The 13,523-nt window shown below is 45.3% G+C and overlaps 2 protein-coding genes across 2 annotated transcripts in view; one reads left to right on the forward strand and one right to left on the reverse strand.

The window, feature by feature from the left end:
* Nucleotides 1–13,523, forward strand: part of LOC149434948 (uncharacterized) — a 120,662-nt gene that overhangs the window by 101,314 nt on the left and 5,825 nt on the right. The gene's annotated exons all lie outside the window — the stretch shown is intronic.
* The window catches only part of LOC149434955 (uncharacterized), a 78,233-nt gene continuing 65,329 nt past the window's right edge, over nucleotides 620–13,523 (reverse strand). The window contains exon 6 of the mRNA XM_089663187.1: nucleotides 620–3,428. Coding sequence (XP_089519313.1) covers nucleotides 2,428–3,428 — 1,001 coding nt within the window. The 3' untranslated portion in view covers nucleotides 620–2,427. The remainder of the gene's footprint in view (nucleotides 3,429–13,523) is intronic.

A 13,523-nucleotide genomic window follows, 5' to 3' on the forward strand; every position in this document is an offset into this window, starting at 1 on the left:
TCCACACACCCCTGCTGTTTCTGACTAGTTGGTTGCTTCCACCCTCCATTTCCTGTTGTAACTCCCCTTTTGTTTAGTGGTTATGAAGACACTGTAGAGTGAGAAAGCTGTGTGACATCACTGGAAATGGACTTATGAAAACACCTTTATGTTCATACCTTTGCTACCTGGAAGCATAAAGAAGCATTGGAAGACACCTCTGAAGTTGTTATTCATTGAGTAAACTATCTGTTAAGGCGATCATTCAACTTGCTGCACACATTCTTACAGACCGGGTCTAAACGAATCTCGCCACAAGTACAACCGATGCAAGACAGAACATACAGTGCTGTCAATGTACGCAGTGCTCTACACATATATTGTACATTCACATCTGTCCCTAACCCTCAAGGGGTGTACAATCTAAGGTCCCTAACTCACATTCATACACTAGGGCCAATTTGGAGAGGAATCAATACACCTACCAGCATGTCTTTGGAGTGTGGGAGGAAACTGGAGTACTTGGAGGAAAGCCATGCAAGCACAGGGAGAACATGCAAATTCCATGCAGGAGGTGCCATGGTCAGGAATCGAACCCATGACCCATTTACTGCAAGGCAGATGTGCTAACCACTAAGCCACTGTGCTGCCCATTAATGATGATGTAAAATGGTAAATGGTGTTAATAAAAAGTTCATCTAATCATTCGTGAATAATGGAATGTCCTTGGTGTGAGAGTACCAACTCAGAGAGTGCCTATGAATGGCACGTGTGGATAATCCGTGACGGACAGTAGTGCATGAACTCGTGAAAGGTCATCCACCCTTGTGACAGTGTACTACACTATTAAGAACCTTTCTGGCTCCTGTGGCTGAGCTAATTCCTCCCCAGGACCATTTGGGCACCCACCCTAATGGATGGATGGATGGATGGATGACTAACCCATAGCTGCCAGCATACCGCTGCACCCCCAGATGTGTGATGTGTATAACCCATGCACATTAATACCTTAACATAGAATAGTTACATGATTACAGAGAAGGGAGATATATCATTATATTGGGAACTTAGAACTGGACATTCCCAATTATTGGAGATATAAGTGTGAAAATGTTTAACATCTGAAAATAGAATGTATGACATTCATTAGTAAATGCATTAGTTGTCTCATCATTTTGGAGAAACAGCAAAAAAACAATTCTAATCTCGGTGTACTAATTATGTTACATTCTAAGTATTCTCTTATGCCAACAGGAAACCGCCAATGGTACAAAGCCCGCGCTTGTGCGCCATCTAGCGAACATATCCAGTATTGCAGCTGAAAATGTGCCAGACGTGATTCCACATTTACTAACAGCAAAGTAGACGTTCGGCAATGAGATTGCTAGACGCCGCTCAGAGGACTGACAGGTCCTCATTGATTTAACTGAGTCTGCCTGAATGGTCAGAGTCTGCTGGTAGACTCACGTCTTAGTAAATCAGGGCCAATGTGTCCACAATCACCATGGAAATGATCAGATCAATGAAACGTTTGTCATAGACAGACCATCATGTGCCGATCATATACACAGACATTTGTATCACGGGAAACATACAAGAAGAAACATGTATGGAGAAAGACACGGGAAAGTCCCAATATGTGCATTCACCAATCACTCCTTCATTCCCGGTATACACACAATTCCATTGCTTCCATGTGTACACCATCAGTCACTCTTCTAGAATTGGGACATTTTATTACCACCCACCTCTTCAGTGATCCCCCACCATGCAAGTATTGTCCTCACCTTCAACTGTGGGCCTAATGAGTGCTTGGAACATTTGTCCACAAAGTAATCATAATCAACTTCCAAGTGTTTGTGAAATCTCCCACCACAAACTGTACTCAGCCAATCACAGGGCAGGACTCCATTTTTCTTTTTCTCCTGCCATCAATGGCCGACCCGGTCCCACACTTCATCCATGTTTTTGGGGGCCTCTGATCTCCTTAGGAACTGTTTCTTCCATGATGAAGATCAGCCATGGAGTATATCTGAGGTGTATATCAGGGTGTGCTTCTTCCCCACATGAGAGCTGGGATGTCCAGCAACATTCATCTAGAAGACATTTCCCACACTCAAGGCACTAATACGCCTCCAGGGTTGTGTGGGACCCCTGATGTACAGGAAGACAGGACTTCAGTGAGGAACATTTCCCTCACTAAGAAGTAGAAATCAGCTTCTCCCTGTGTGAGATCTCTGATGTTTGTAAAGCTAGGAGTTCTGTGAAAAACAGTTCCCGCACTCAGGACAGGAATACGGCTTCTCCCCCCGTATGAGATCTCTGATGTTTGTAAAGATTGGACTTGTCTAAAAAACATTTCCCGCACTCAAAACAGGAATATGGCTTCTCACCCGTGTGAGACCTTTCATGTGTGACATGATCTGTTTTTTGTGCAAAACATTTCCCTCACTCAGGACAGGAATATTGCTTCTCCCCCATGTGAGATCTTTGATGCTTGGAAAGATGGCACTTCACAGAAAAACATTTCCCACACTCAGGACAGGAATATGGCTTCTCCCCTGTGTGCATTCTCTGATGTGGATAAAGTTGGTACTTCTGTGCAAAACGTTTCCCGCACTCAGGACAGGAATACGGCTTCTCCCCCGTGTGAGATCTCTGATGCCTGGAAAGATGGAACTTCCATGAAAAACATTTCCCACACTCAGGACAGGAATACGGCTTCTCCCCCGTGTGCATTCTCTGATGTGTGTAAAGTTGGTACTTCTGTGCAAAATGTTTCCCGCACTCAGGACAGGAATATGGCTTCTCCCCCGTGTGAGATATCTGATGTTTGTAAAGATTGGACTTCTCTGCAAAACGTTTCCCGCACTCAGGACAGGAATACGGCTTCTCCCCCGTGTGAGATTTCTGATGTTTGTAGAGACTGGACGTCTGTGAAAAACATTTTGCACACTCAGAACAGGAATACGGTTTCTCCCCTGTGTGCGATCTCTGATGTGTGTCAAGATGTGACTTATGTGAAAAACATTTCCCGCACTCAGGACAGGAATAGAACTTCTCTCCTGTGTGAGATCTCTGATGTTTGTAAAGACTGGACTTCTGTGAAAAACATTTCCCGCAGTCAGGGCAGGAATATGGCTTATCCCCCGTGTGAGTTCTCTGATGTGTGTCAAGATGTGACTTATGAGAAAAACATTTCCCGCACTCAGGGCAGGAATACGGCTTCTCCCCCGTGTGAGATCTCTGATGGTTGTAAAGACTGCACTTCACTGAAAAACATTTTCCACACTCAGGACAGGAATACGGCTTCTCCCCCGTGTGAGATCTCTGATGTATGTCAAGATGGCACTTATGTGAAAAACATTTCCCACACTCTGGACAGGAATACGGCTTCTCGCCCGTGTGACATCTTTTATGCCTATTAAGTTGGGATTTATAATGGAAACCTTTCCCGCACTCAGTACAGGAGAACCTCTTCCCTGTTGGAAGGTCGGCCCGGTCCCGCACAGTCTGAGGTTCCTCAGGATACGAGGAATCCGATGGTCCATCTACACTGGGTGGTGCCGGATGGACATTGGAGGGAGCCGGGTTTTCTCCTGGACTATACTGTGTGATGTCCTCATCTTCTACTTTCCAGTCTGGAGACAAAGTGAGACAATCCTCGGAGGTTTTCCTCATCTCCCGGCCATGGACTAAAATACAAAGACAAAGAGGATTACTAGACAGGAGCTGATTGGTTCCCCCAAACCAGGACTCCGCCCACATCAGGCAGCTTGGTCTCTGAGGAGCCTACAATTCCACCCTCAAGGGAACTAGGAAATGGCTCCTCTGATCTCCTACCAGGTCATTTCTTTATTCATGGACCTTAGTCAGAGAGTGAGGAAACAACCAGAACTGTCTTTTATAGGAGGGACAGTGATGAGGGGATTATAGGACGAGGGTCCCCACCCCCTCTATCACTCATCGCCATCTTCCCCACACAAGAAGTACTGCACTTCCTTATTTAGTCCATGATTTAGTCATGATGAACAGCGGGGCTGAGCCCCACCAGAGGTCAGAGAGTGAGGATGGGGGGAGAACAACCAAGATGAAGACTGGACTGATCCTGAAGACCACCATCATTGGGGTATTGACTCCTCCCTCATTATCACTTTCTGTTTAAGGGTCCAAAGTTGGAGGATGTTATCACATTATTATCACTAGAGATGAGCGAAGAATTGAAAAATTCGATTCGGCTGATTCGGCGAATTCCAGTATGAAATTCGATTCGATGCGAATTTCTCCGCTACGAAGATGACTTATAAAAAGGGTTTCTAGGCTTCAGAGAGCCTTTAAATTAGTGCAGAACACTGTACCTTTAATTTAAATGCCCTTGGAGATGAGGAAGGAGAAGGAGAAGGAGAAGGATGAGAAGAAGGAGAAGGAGAAGGATGAGAAGAAGGAGAAGGAGAAGGATGAGAAGAAGGAGAAGGATGAGAAGAAGGAGAAGGATGAGAAGAAGGAGAAGGATGAGAAGAAGGAGAAGGAGAAGGATGAGAAGAAGGAAAAGGAGAAGGATGAGAAGAAGGAGAAGGATGAGAAGAAGGAGAAGGATGAGAAGATGGAGAAGGAGAAGGATGAGAAGAAGGAGAAGGATGAGAAGAAGGAGAAGGAGAAGGATGAGGAGAAGGAGAAGGATGAGAAGAAGGAGAAGGATGAGAAGAAGGAGAAGGATGAGAAGATGGAGAAGGAGAAGGATGAGAAGAAGGAGAAGGATGAGAAGAAGGAGAAGGATGAGAAGAAGGAGAAGGAGAAGGATGAGGAGAAGGATGAGAAGAAGGAGAAGAAGGAGAAGGATGAGAAGAAGGAGAAGGAGAAGGATGAGGAGAAGGATGAGAAGAAGGAGAAGGATGAGAAGATGGAGAAGGAGAAGGATGAGAAGAAGGAGAAGGAGAAGGATGAGAAGAAGGAGAAGGATGAGGAGAAGAAGAAGGATGAGAAGAAGGAGAAGGATGAGAAGAAGGAGAAGGAGAAGGATGAGAAGAAGGAGAAGGATGAGAAGAAGGAGAAGGAGAAGGATGAGAAGAAGGAGAAGGATGAGAAGAAGGAGAAGGATGAGAAGAAGGAGAAGGAGAAGGATGAGAAGAAGGAGAAGGAGAAGGATGAGGAGAAGGAGAAGGATGAGAAGAAGGAGAAGGATGAGAAGAAGGAGAAGGATGAGAAGAAGGAGAAGGAGAAGGATGAGAAGAAGGAGAAGGAGAAGGATGAGAAGAAGGAGAAGGAGAAGGATGAGAAGAAGGAGAAGGAGAAGGATGAGAAGAAGGAGAAGGATGAGAAGAAGGAGAAGGATGAGAAGAAGGAGAAGGATGAGAAGAAGGATGAGAAGAAGGAGAAGGATGAGGAGAAGGAGAAGGAGAAGGATGAGAAGAAGGAGAAGGAGAAGGATGAGAAGAAGGAGAAGGATGAGAAGAAGGAGAAGGAGAAGCAGAAGGAGAAGGATGAGAAGAAGGAGAAGGATGAGAAGAAGGAGAAGCAGAAGGAGAAGGATGAGAAGAAGGAGAAGGATGAGAAGATGGAGAAGGATGAGAAGAAGGAGAAGGAGAAGGATGAGAAGAAGGAGAAGGAGAAGGATGAGAAGAAGGAGAAGGATGAGGAGAAGGAGAAGGATGAGAAGAAGGAGAAGGATGAGAAGAAGGAGAAGGAGAAGGATGAGAAGAAGGAGAAGGATGAGAAGAAGGAGAAGGATGAGAAGAAGGAGAAGGATGAGAAGAAGGAGAAGGATGAGAAGAAGGAGAAGCAGAAGGAGAAGGATGAGAAGAAGGAAAAGGAGAAGGATGAGAAGATGGAGAAGGATGAGAAGAAGGAGAAGGATGAGAAGAAGGAGAAGGAGAAGGATGAGAAGAAGGAGAAGGATGAGAAGAATGAGAAGGATGAGAAGAAGGAGAAGGATGAGAAGAAGGAGAAGGATGAGAAGAAGGAGAAGGAGAAGGATGAGAAGAAGGAGAAGGATGAGAAGAAGGAGAAGGATGAGAAGAAGGAGAAGGATGAGAAGAAGGAGAAGGATGAGAAGAAGGAGAAGGATGAGAAGAAGGAGAAGGATGAGAAGAAGGATGAGAAGAAGGAGAAGGATGAGAAGAAGGAGAAGGATGAGAAGAAGGAGAAGGAGAAGGATGAGAAGAAGGAGAAGGATGAGAAGAAGGAGAAGGATGAGAAGAAGGAGAAGGATGAGAAGAAGGAGAAGGATGAGAAGAAGGATGAGAAGAAGGAGAAGGATGAGAAGAAGGATGAGAAGAAGGAGAAGGATGAGAAGAAGGACAGTTCTGTGACAGTTTCTGTCTATTTCTGACAGTTCTGTGACATTCACTCCATACAGCGGTTGAAACATTGTATCTATTTGTTTCCATAAATGGATCCATTTATGGAAACAAATAGATACAATGTTTCAACCGCTGTATGGAAGGACAGTCCCAGAACTGTCATTAATAGTCTATTTCTGACAGTTCTATGACATTCCCTCCATACAGCGGTTGAAACCGCTGTATGGAGTGAATGTCCCAGAACTGTCATAAATAGTCTATTTCTGACAGTTATGGGACATTCCCTCCATACAGCGGTTTCCAGCAAAAAGTGTATGTGCAGAGTTCCTCTATTCTGCAGATACACTTAGAGGAGCTCTGCAGATACACTTAGAGGAGCTCTGCAGATACACTTTTTGCCGGCTTGGAATTATTCTTATTTTCATCCTACTTCTTCTTCTTCTTCTTCATCCTCATCCTCTTCTTCTTCTTCTGAGGATGAGGATGAAGAAGAAGAAGAAGTAGGATGAAAAGAAGAATAATTCCAAGCCGGCAAAAAGTGTATGTGCAGAGTTCCTCTATTTCTGACAGTTCTCTGACAGCTTCTTCACATGTACAGCGGTTGAAACATCTGTATCCTAAATGGAAACTAATAGATACAATGTTTCAACCGCTAAACATGTGTTCCTTCTGTCAGAGAACTGTCAGAAATAGCGGAGCTCACTGCAGGGACACTTTTGCCGGCTGATCGGGAAATGTTCGATTCGCGCACCCGAAGTAGGCAAAATTTCGGATTCGACGCGAATCGAATATTTACTGAAATTCGACTCGAATTCCGGTTCGCCTGGTTCGATTCGCTCATCTCTAATTATCACCATGTAAAAGTCTGTGCTCCAATCACATCATCCGATATAAAATGTCCAGCTGGGAGGAAATGGGTGTAAAAGAAGTAACGCCTATGTAATGTACAACCTATTATATAGGATACAAATGTTAGGACTATACAGTATCAGAAGGATGTAATGTACAACATAGAGTATATAGTGCAGGGGTCAGGAGTATGTAATGTACAACATAGAGTATATAGTGCAGGGGTCAGGAGTATGTAATGTACAACATAGAGTATATAGTGCAGGGGTCAGGAGTATGTAATGTACAACATAGAGTATATAGTGCAGGGGTCAGGAGTATGTACTGTACAACATAGAGTATATAGTGCAGGGGTCAGGAGTATGTAATGTACAACATAGAGTGTATAGTGCTGGGGTCAGGAGTATGTAATGTACAATATAAATTATACAGTGTAAGGGTCAGGACTGATAATATTGGTATTCAGTAATCAGTGGAAGATTAAATGTCTACATGAGACAAGTTGCAGAGATCCCACACCGCTGCCTCCCATCTCCTGAGACTGCACTCAGTGACTTGGGTCTGAGACACTACAGACATATCCCTCCACCCGGCACAGCCAGCAGACCACAGAGCAAGGAACCCTGGGAGAAATGTTCTGTCAGAGATCTTACTATACCCGGGCATGGAGAAGAAGAAAAAAATCACTTGTCCAAGGTGCTTAGGTATCTTAACACTTGTGAAAATGAACATTTTGCTGCCAGCTGAACCCCAGAACCTCTATAAATCCAGTCTAGAGACATAAATTGTGTCTGCAGCACAGAGAAGGAAGATTATCCGAGAGAAATCCAGGAATACAGGACGGGGAACACAGCTCAGGAAAGTGACCAGGGGATTACAGGCTGATATCACCCAGTCCCCGCCCTACTCTGGACCAATCAGTGAGCAGTATGGGTGGAGGAATGGATTTAGTGTTCATGACCCACCTGTGCTGATCTCTGTAGGAGTGTCCTCCTCTATAAATGTCCCCGTTATTCCATCCTCCTCCATAGACTGCTGATCATCCCTCACATACGCCTCTTCTTCTTCTGCTTTCACCTCAAATTCTATATCGATTGGATCTCCACTCTAAATCAAGGAAATGAAAGAAAATATCATCTGTAAAATGTAAGATTTATGATTGTGACATCACACACAAAATCCACACATTGTCTCCATGAGTCCATATTCTAGATCCTCCAGCCCACCAACCTTGTAATAGTGAGGGATGGTGTGACCTTCCTGTGTGGAATCCCGGGAATACAGAGGACGGGGACATCTCTCTGGTGGGTTCCTGGTATTAGGTGGCTCCATCATATCCTTGTGTCCTTCTGAAAACTCCTCCATCACTCCATACTCCTCATCCTCCTCTTTATACTCTTCTTTAACATCAATATTATCATCCCCGAGGATTCCACTCTGAAAGATATAATAAAACATTCATTGTAACAAACATGCTGTGTATAAATCACAACTACCAATAATTGTCATCATCTACCTGATGATGGGGAGGGATGGTGTGACCTTCCTGTGTGGAATCCCGGGAATACAGAGGACGGGGACATCTCTCTGGTGGGTTCCTGTAGCTGGATGACTCCACCATGGTATCCTGGTACAGATCTTTGTGTTCTCTTAGAAGCTCTGACTCCTCCATCCCCCCATCCTCATCCTCCTCCTCTTTTATCTCTTCTTTACCCTCAACTTTAGGATCTCTCAGGTTTCCACTCTGAATATATAATAAAAATGTCATCAATGGTAACAATGCAGATAATGTACAGATCCTAATGATACTATCAGTGATTGTTCCTCATCTACCTGATGATGGTGAGGGATGGTGTGACCTTCCTGTGTGGAATCCCGGGAATACAGAGGACGGGGACATCTCTCTGGTGGGTTCCCATGACTGGATCCATCTGTAGGAAACACACACACTGACTGAATCCATTGTTTCTATGTGTTTATCAGATGATGGGGGATCTAGGTGGATCCTCCGTACTGCTCTCTCCTTTACAATAAAGTCTCCTCTTACCCGGTGATGTGAGGGGCGGCTGATTGTCCATCATGACGTCCTTGTAGAGATCCTTGTGTCCTTCTAAATACTCCCACTCCTCCATGGAGAAATAGACAGTGACACCCTGACACCTTATAGGAACCTGACACACACAATGATACAGTCACCATCCAGACACATCCCTTGTCTGTTACTGGAGAATGTCCCAGAATTCCCGGCACCGCTCACCTCTCCTGTCAGCAGCTCAGTGATCTCTCTGGTGACTTCTAGAATCTTCTTCTTCTTTCTCTCTTCTATCAGGGAGGGAGGTGGAGGCAATGTGATGTCATATGATCTCCAGACTTCACAGGAGGAAAACTCTACATCTGAACACAAATAGTCACATCAAATGATATTCCCAGAATCCTCCTCACCTCTCCATTCAGGTCTCCATTTTATTAAAGCCCCACTTCAGGCTGAGGTATAATTTCCCCCCACAGGACCCCCACACTACGCAGGGTATAGGCTTGTTGCAGCATTCTGATGTCATTACATACAACGCAGGACCAACAGTCCCACTTTACATGTGAGGATACCAAGGGGCCCCCACATCCTAAGAGCATCAGGAAAAAGCCAGATGGAGGGACATTGGGGAGAGGAGCTGTGAGGTCAGTGTGATGTCATAGGATTCTCTGACTCTGGATGGAGGGACATTGGGAGGAGCTGTGAGGTCAGTGTGATGTCATAGGATTCTCTGACTCTGGATGGAGGACATTGGGAGGAGGAGCTGCAAGGTCAGTATGATGTCATAGATTTCTCCATTCCCCGCCACTTATAAAAGTGGTATAATCCATTAGTATAGACTGATGAGGTGAGAAGGTGACACCTCTCCACAATGAGGAGAATGTTCCGGCCCCGGAAGTGGGGGAATGTTCTGCCCCTGAAGGGGTTAATCTGGGTTCCCACACTATATATGTGTGTATCATCATCTGCTGGAGATAAAAGACGTCACAGTGACTATGGAGGAAGAGGACGGACATGACTATGGAGGAAGAGGACGGACATGACTATGGAGGAAGAGGATGGACATGATGGGGGGTTACTGGGTGTAAATAGGAAATAACATCTTATTACCTCCTCTGCTGCCACTTCCAGCAAGGTCTTCTCTCTGTTTCCTCCCAACTCAGCTCTCACCCGGAACTTCCTGCCTGTACCTGACATCACTTCCTGTCTTCCATAGAGACTTCCTGTCTGGGCAGAAGTGAGATCCCCACCTTGTGGAGCTCAGAGGAACTGCAGCCCCGAGAAGTGTCTGGTAGTGTGACCCCGGCCTTGTGCTGGGTGTGTATGGACTGTAGATCCTTGTGTAGGGAGGAAATGACTCCTATCTGTGACTGCTGTAACCTGCTGACTGGCATCTCCTGTGAAATCTGACACTTGCACTGGATACACACAAGGCAGTGAGGGATTTCAGCCCCTCCCTTCTCCTCTCAGACTGTAATACAGAGAGAGCCAATCAGAAGAGGTATTAAAGGAGCCAATGACAGGGACTTTCTCAAGCAGGAGGTGCAGCTGCAAAGCATTGTGGAATATGCAGTCCTGAACAGAAATGGCCTGATAGGCTGATATGAGGGATGGAACTACAGAGACCAGCATGCTTAGTGAGAGCAGAGTGAAGGACTCCATCTTGTTTTTCCTGAGGGGAGGCAGTCTGCATGTGGCAGGAGACAGTCTGGACCTGGCAGAGAAGTGCTCAGGGTCAGTTCACAGCATGTTTAGGTATCTGCATCAGTCAGGGAACATCCAACCTGAGAGATGTGGCCTACAGTACAGTGCCTACACCGACAGTGTGAAGGGCTCATCGTGAGGTGACCACAGGAGCCGGTCATTTCCAGGACCATGGTTTGGGCCTTAGTCCCAGGATCTGGTGAGAGGGATTTTGCCCCCTGGCAGATGACAGGAACACGGCACACAGAGACATGACACTTCTCCCATACTCACCAGGCACTGGGTTGTGTAGATGGTCCTGCTATACAGACACAGTGTTTGCTTTGCTATACAAATCCTGCCACGGGATTACAATGATACTTTACCATAGGAGTGTAAGTGCACCAATGAAAGTGTCTCGCTGAAGACCCCAACATTCATCCTGTTACCAAGAGACTGAAGTTACTGGTGCCATACGGGCACGCGCATGCGTATTCAGGCCTCTATATTGCATGGTGTGGGAGGGAATAGCTCTACCTTGGAAAGTAGCTATGAAGCATCAGTTGGGCGCAGTGTTTGCCTATTGGGCTTGTGGTGTCGGGGGTTAGAAGGGAGAAGTCTGACACCACAGAGAGTCATCCTTCTGCTCTCCTCCTGCTTGGACATCATAGAGCTGAGTTTATGTAAAGGGGTTTAGACCCACTTTGAGGGCGCCATGTAAGTGTTTCCTCTGCTCTTGGGGTTATTCACGGTTGGAATCCCCTGAAAGCAGCCTGAGTGTAAAAGTGAGTTATATTGCTTCCGGTCTCAGGATTTGCTGTTCTCTGGATTCACCGAACGTATACCTGTTGTTCATGTTTATTACTTCCCATAGAGGTCTTACAGTAAAGCTGATCTCTGTGTTTATTATACCGTGTGTGCTTTTCATTGGTCCTTGTACTTCACTATTGTCAGGGGTGTCAGTTGGGGCTGAGACAGTTCTTGGGGTTGGGAGGCAGAGTGGTGAAGTGAACAAACTTACCCCCTTTGGGGGGATCGCTACACTGATAGAGGGGTCACCTCCACTCCCACCAAGGGGGACAGAAATATATGACTGCCTAGTCCAGCCTTTCTCAGCCAGGGGTCCTCCAAAGGGTTCTTGGGGTAAAGCTGCATCTTTGGAGACTGACAATCACTAGGCTTGCTCACCCTGATAGTACAAGAAATGGCCGCTGCCCCAGTCTATAACTGGCCTTCACAGCAAGGAGCACTTGAACGGGCAACGCATGTCACACAACAAAAGAGAAAAGTTCCCGGCTCAACTTACCAGCCATCCTGCAAACAAACCAAATTACCCCGTCTAACAGTATGCGTTAAAACAGGGGTTTAGTTAGCACACATTTGCAATCACATTGTAAGCTATAGAGCCACGTCACGGCACCCCCGATATTCTGTAGTCCTAACTCTACAAACTAATTGAACCCCCATAGTAGAGGCACATGTATTTAATGGCTAGACCAAGGGCAGGTGGACCTGTGGGAACCCACCCCTCTTTAACCACTTCAAGGTCAGACACTTTCCCCCCCCTTCCTGCCCAGGCCAATTTTCAGCTTTCAGCGCTGTCTCACTTTGAATGACCATTGCGCAGTCATGCAACACTGTACCCATATGAATTTTTAGCATTTTTTGAGACAGATAAAACTTTATTTTGGTGGTATTTTTATTTTTTTGCTTTATAAATGCAAAAGTCCAAAAATTTTGAAAAAAAGTTTATTTCTTACAAAATTTTGCAAATAAATATTTCATCATACATCTTGGCCAAAATGTATTCCGTTATCTTTTTAGTAAAACAAAAAATAACCCAAATTAGTTTATAACCAAAAATTATAATTTTTAAAAAATATTTTAACATTTTTATTTTATTTTTTTATATTATTATTATTATTATTTTTTAACATACTGTCACCATGGTGACACTGTACTACCTGTGGGGGGTGATGAAGATTTTTTAAATTATTTTTTACACCGATTGCTTTTACACCCATAAAGAGGAATAATTTCTCCTTCTCTCTGGCTGCATTCTTGCAGCCATTGAGAAATACTGTGTGAGCTGTGATTGGTCACAGCTTGTCACATGGTACAAGGCTGTTGTGAATAGCCCTGTACCATGTGACCTCTGTGATCATTTACAGATTTCACACGTAGTAAGCAATGATGTCAGAAGTGACATGTGATCACTGATTGGTCAATCAGTAATCACATGATCGTGACCTCGCACAGAGGTCCCGTACGATGAACGGTGTTCCACTGTGTCTGGAGGAAACAGCGGGCACTGGATTGTGGTGCTGCATGCTCCCAGGGAGCGCACACAAGCAGGGGGCGGGGAGGCCATTTATAAATGGCCACCCACCCCTGCACTGCCACCGTCTGGCCGTTTATATTCAACGGCCGGACTGGAGGTGGTTAAAGGTACCGGAGCGCACCGGACACCCAGCATATAGCACAATGGCAGCCAGGGTGTCCAGTGTGTCTCCTCCCCAACAATTCAACAATATAAAAAATGTCCATTGCCCCAGTACCCTGATAGTCAGGAATCGTGTTTGTGTAGTTAGTGCCGGGACACGGCTAGGATTTTGGTTTTGAGGTTTCTGCTGTTACTTTGTGGAACATTGTACAGCACCTGTAAATAGCACCAATAAACA

The sequence above is a fragment of the Staurois parvus genome, unplaced genomic scaffold (genome assembly GCF_062004578.1).
Source record: "Staurois parvus isolate SC_StPar_1 unplaced genomic scaffold, SC_StPar_1.0 ptg001636l, whole genome shotgun sequence".
Classification (NCBI taxonomy): domain Eukaryota; kingdom Metazoa; phylum Chordata; class Amphibia; order Anura; family Ranidae; genus Staurois; species Staurois parvus.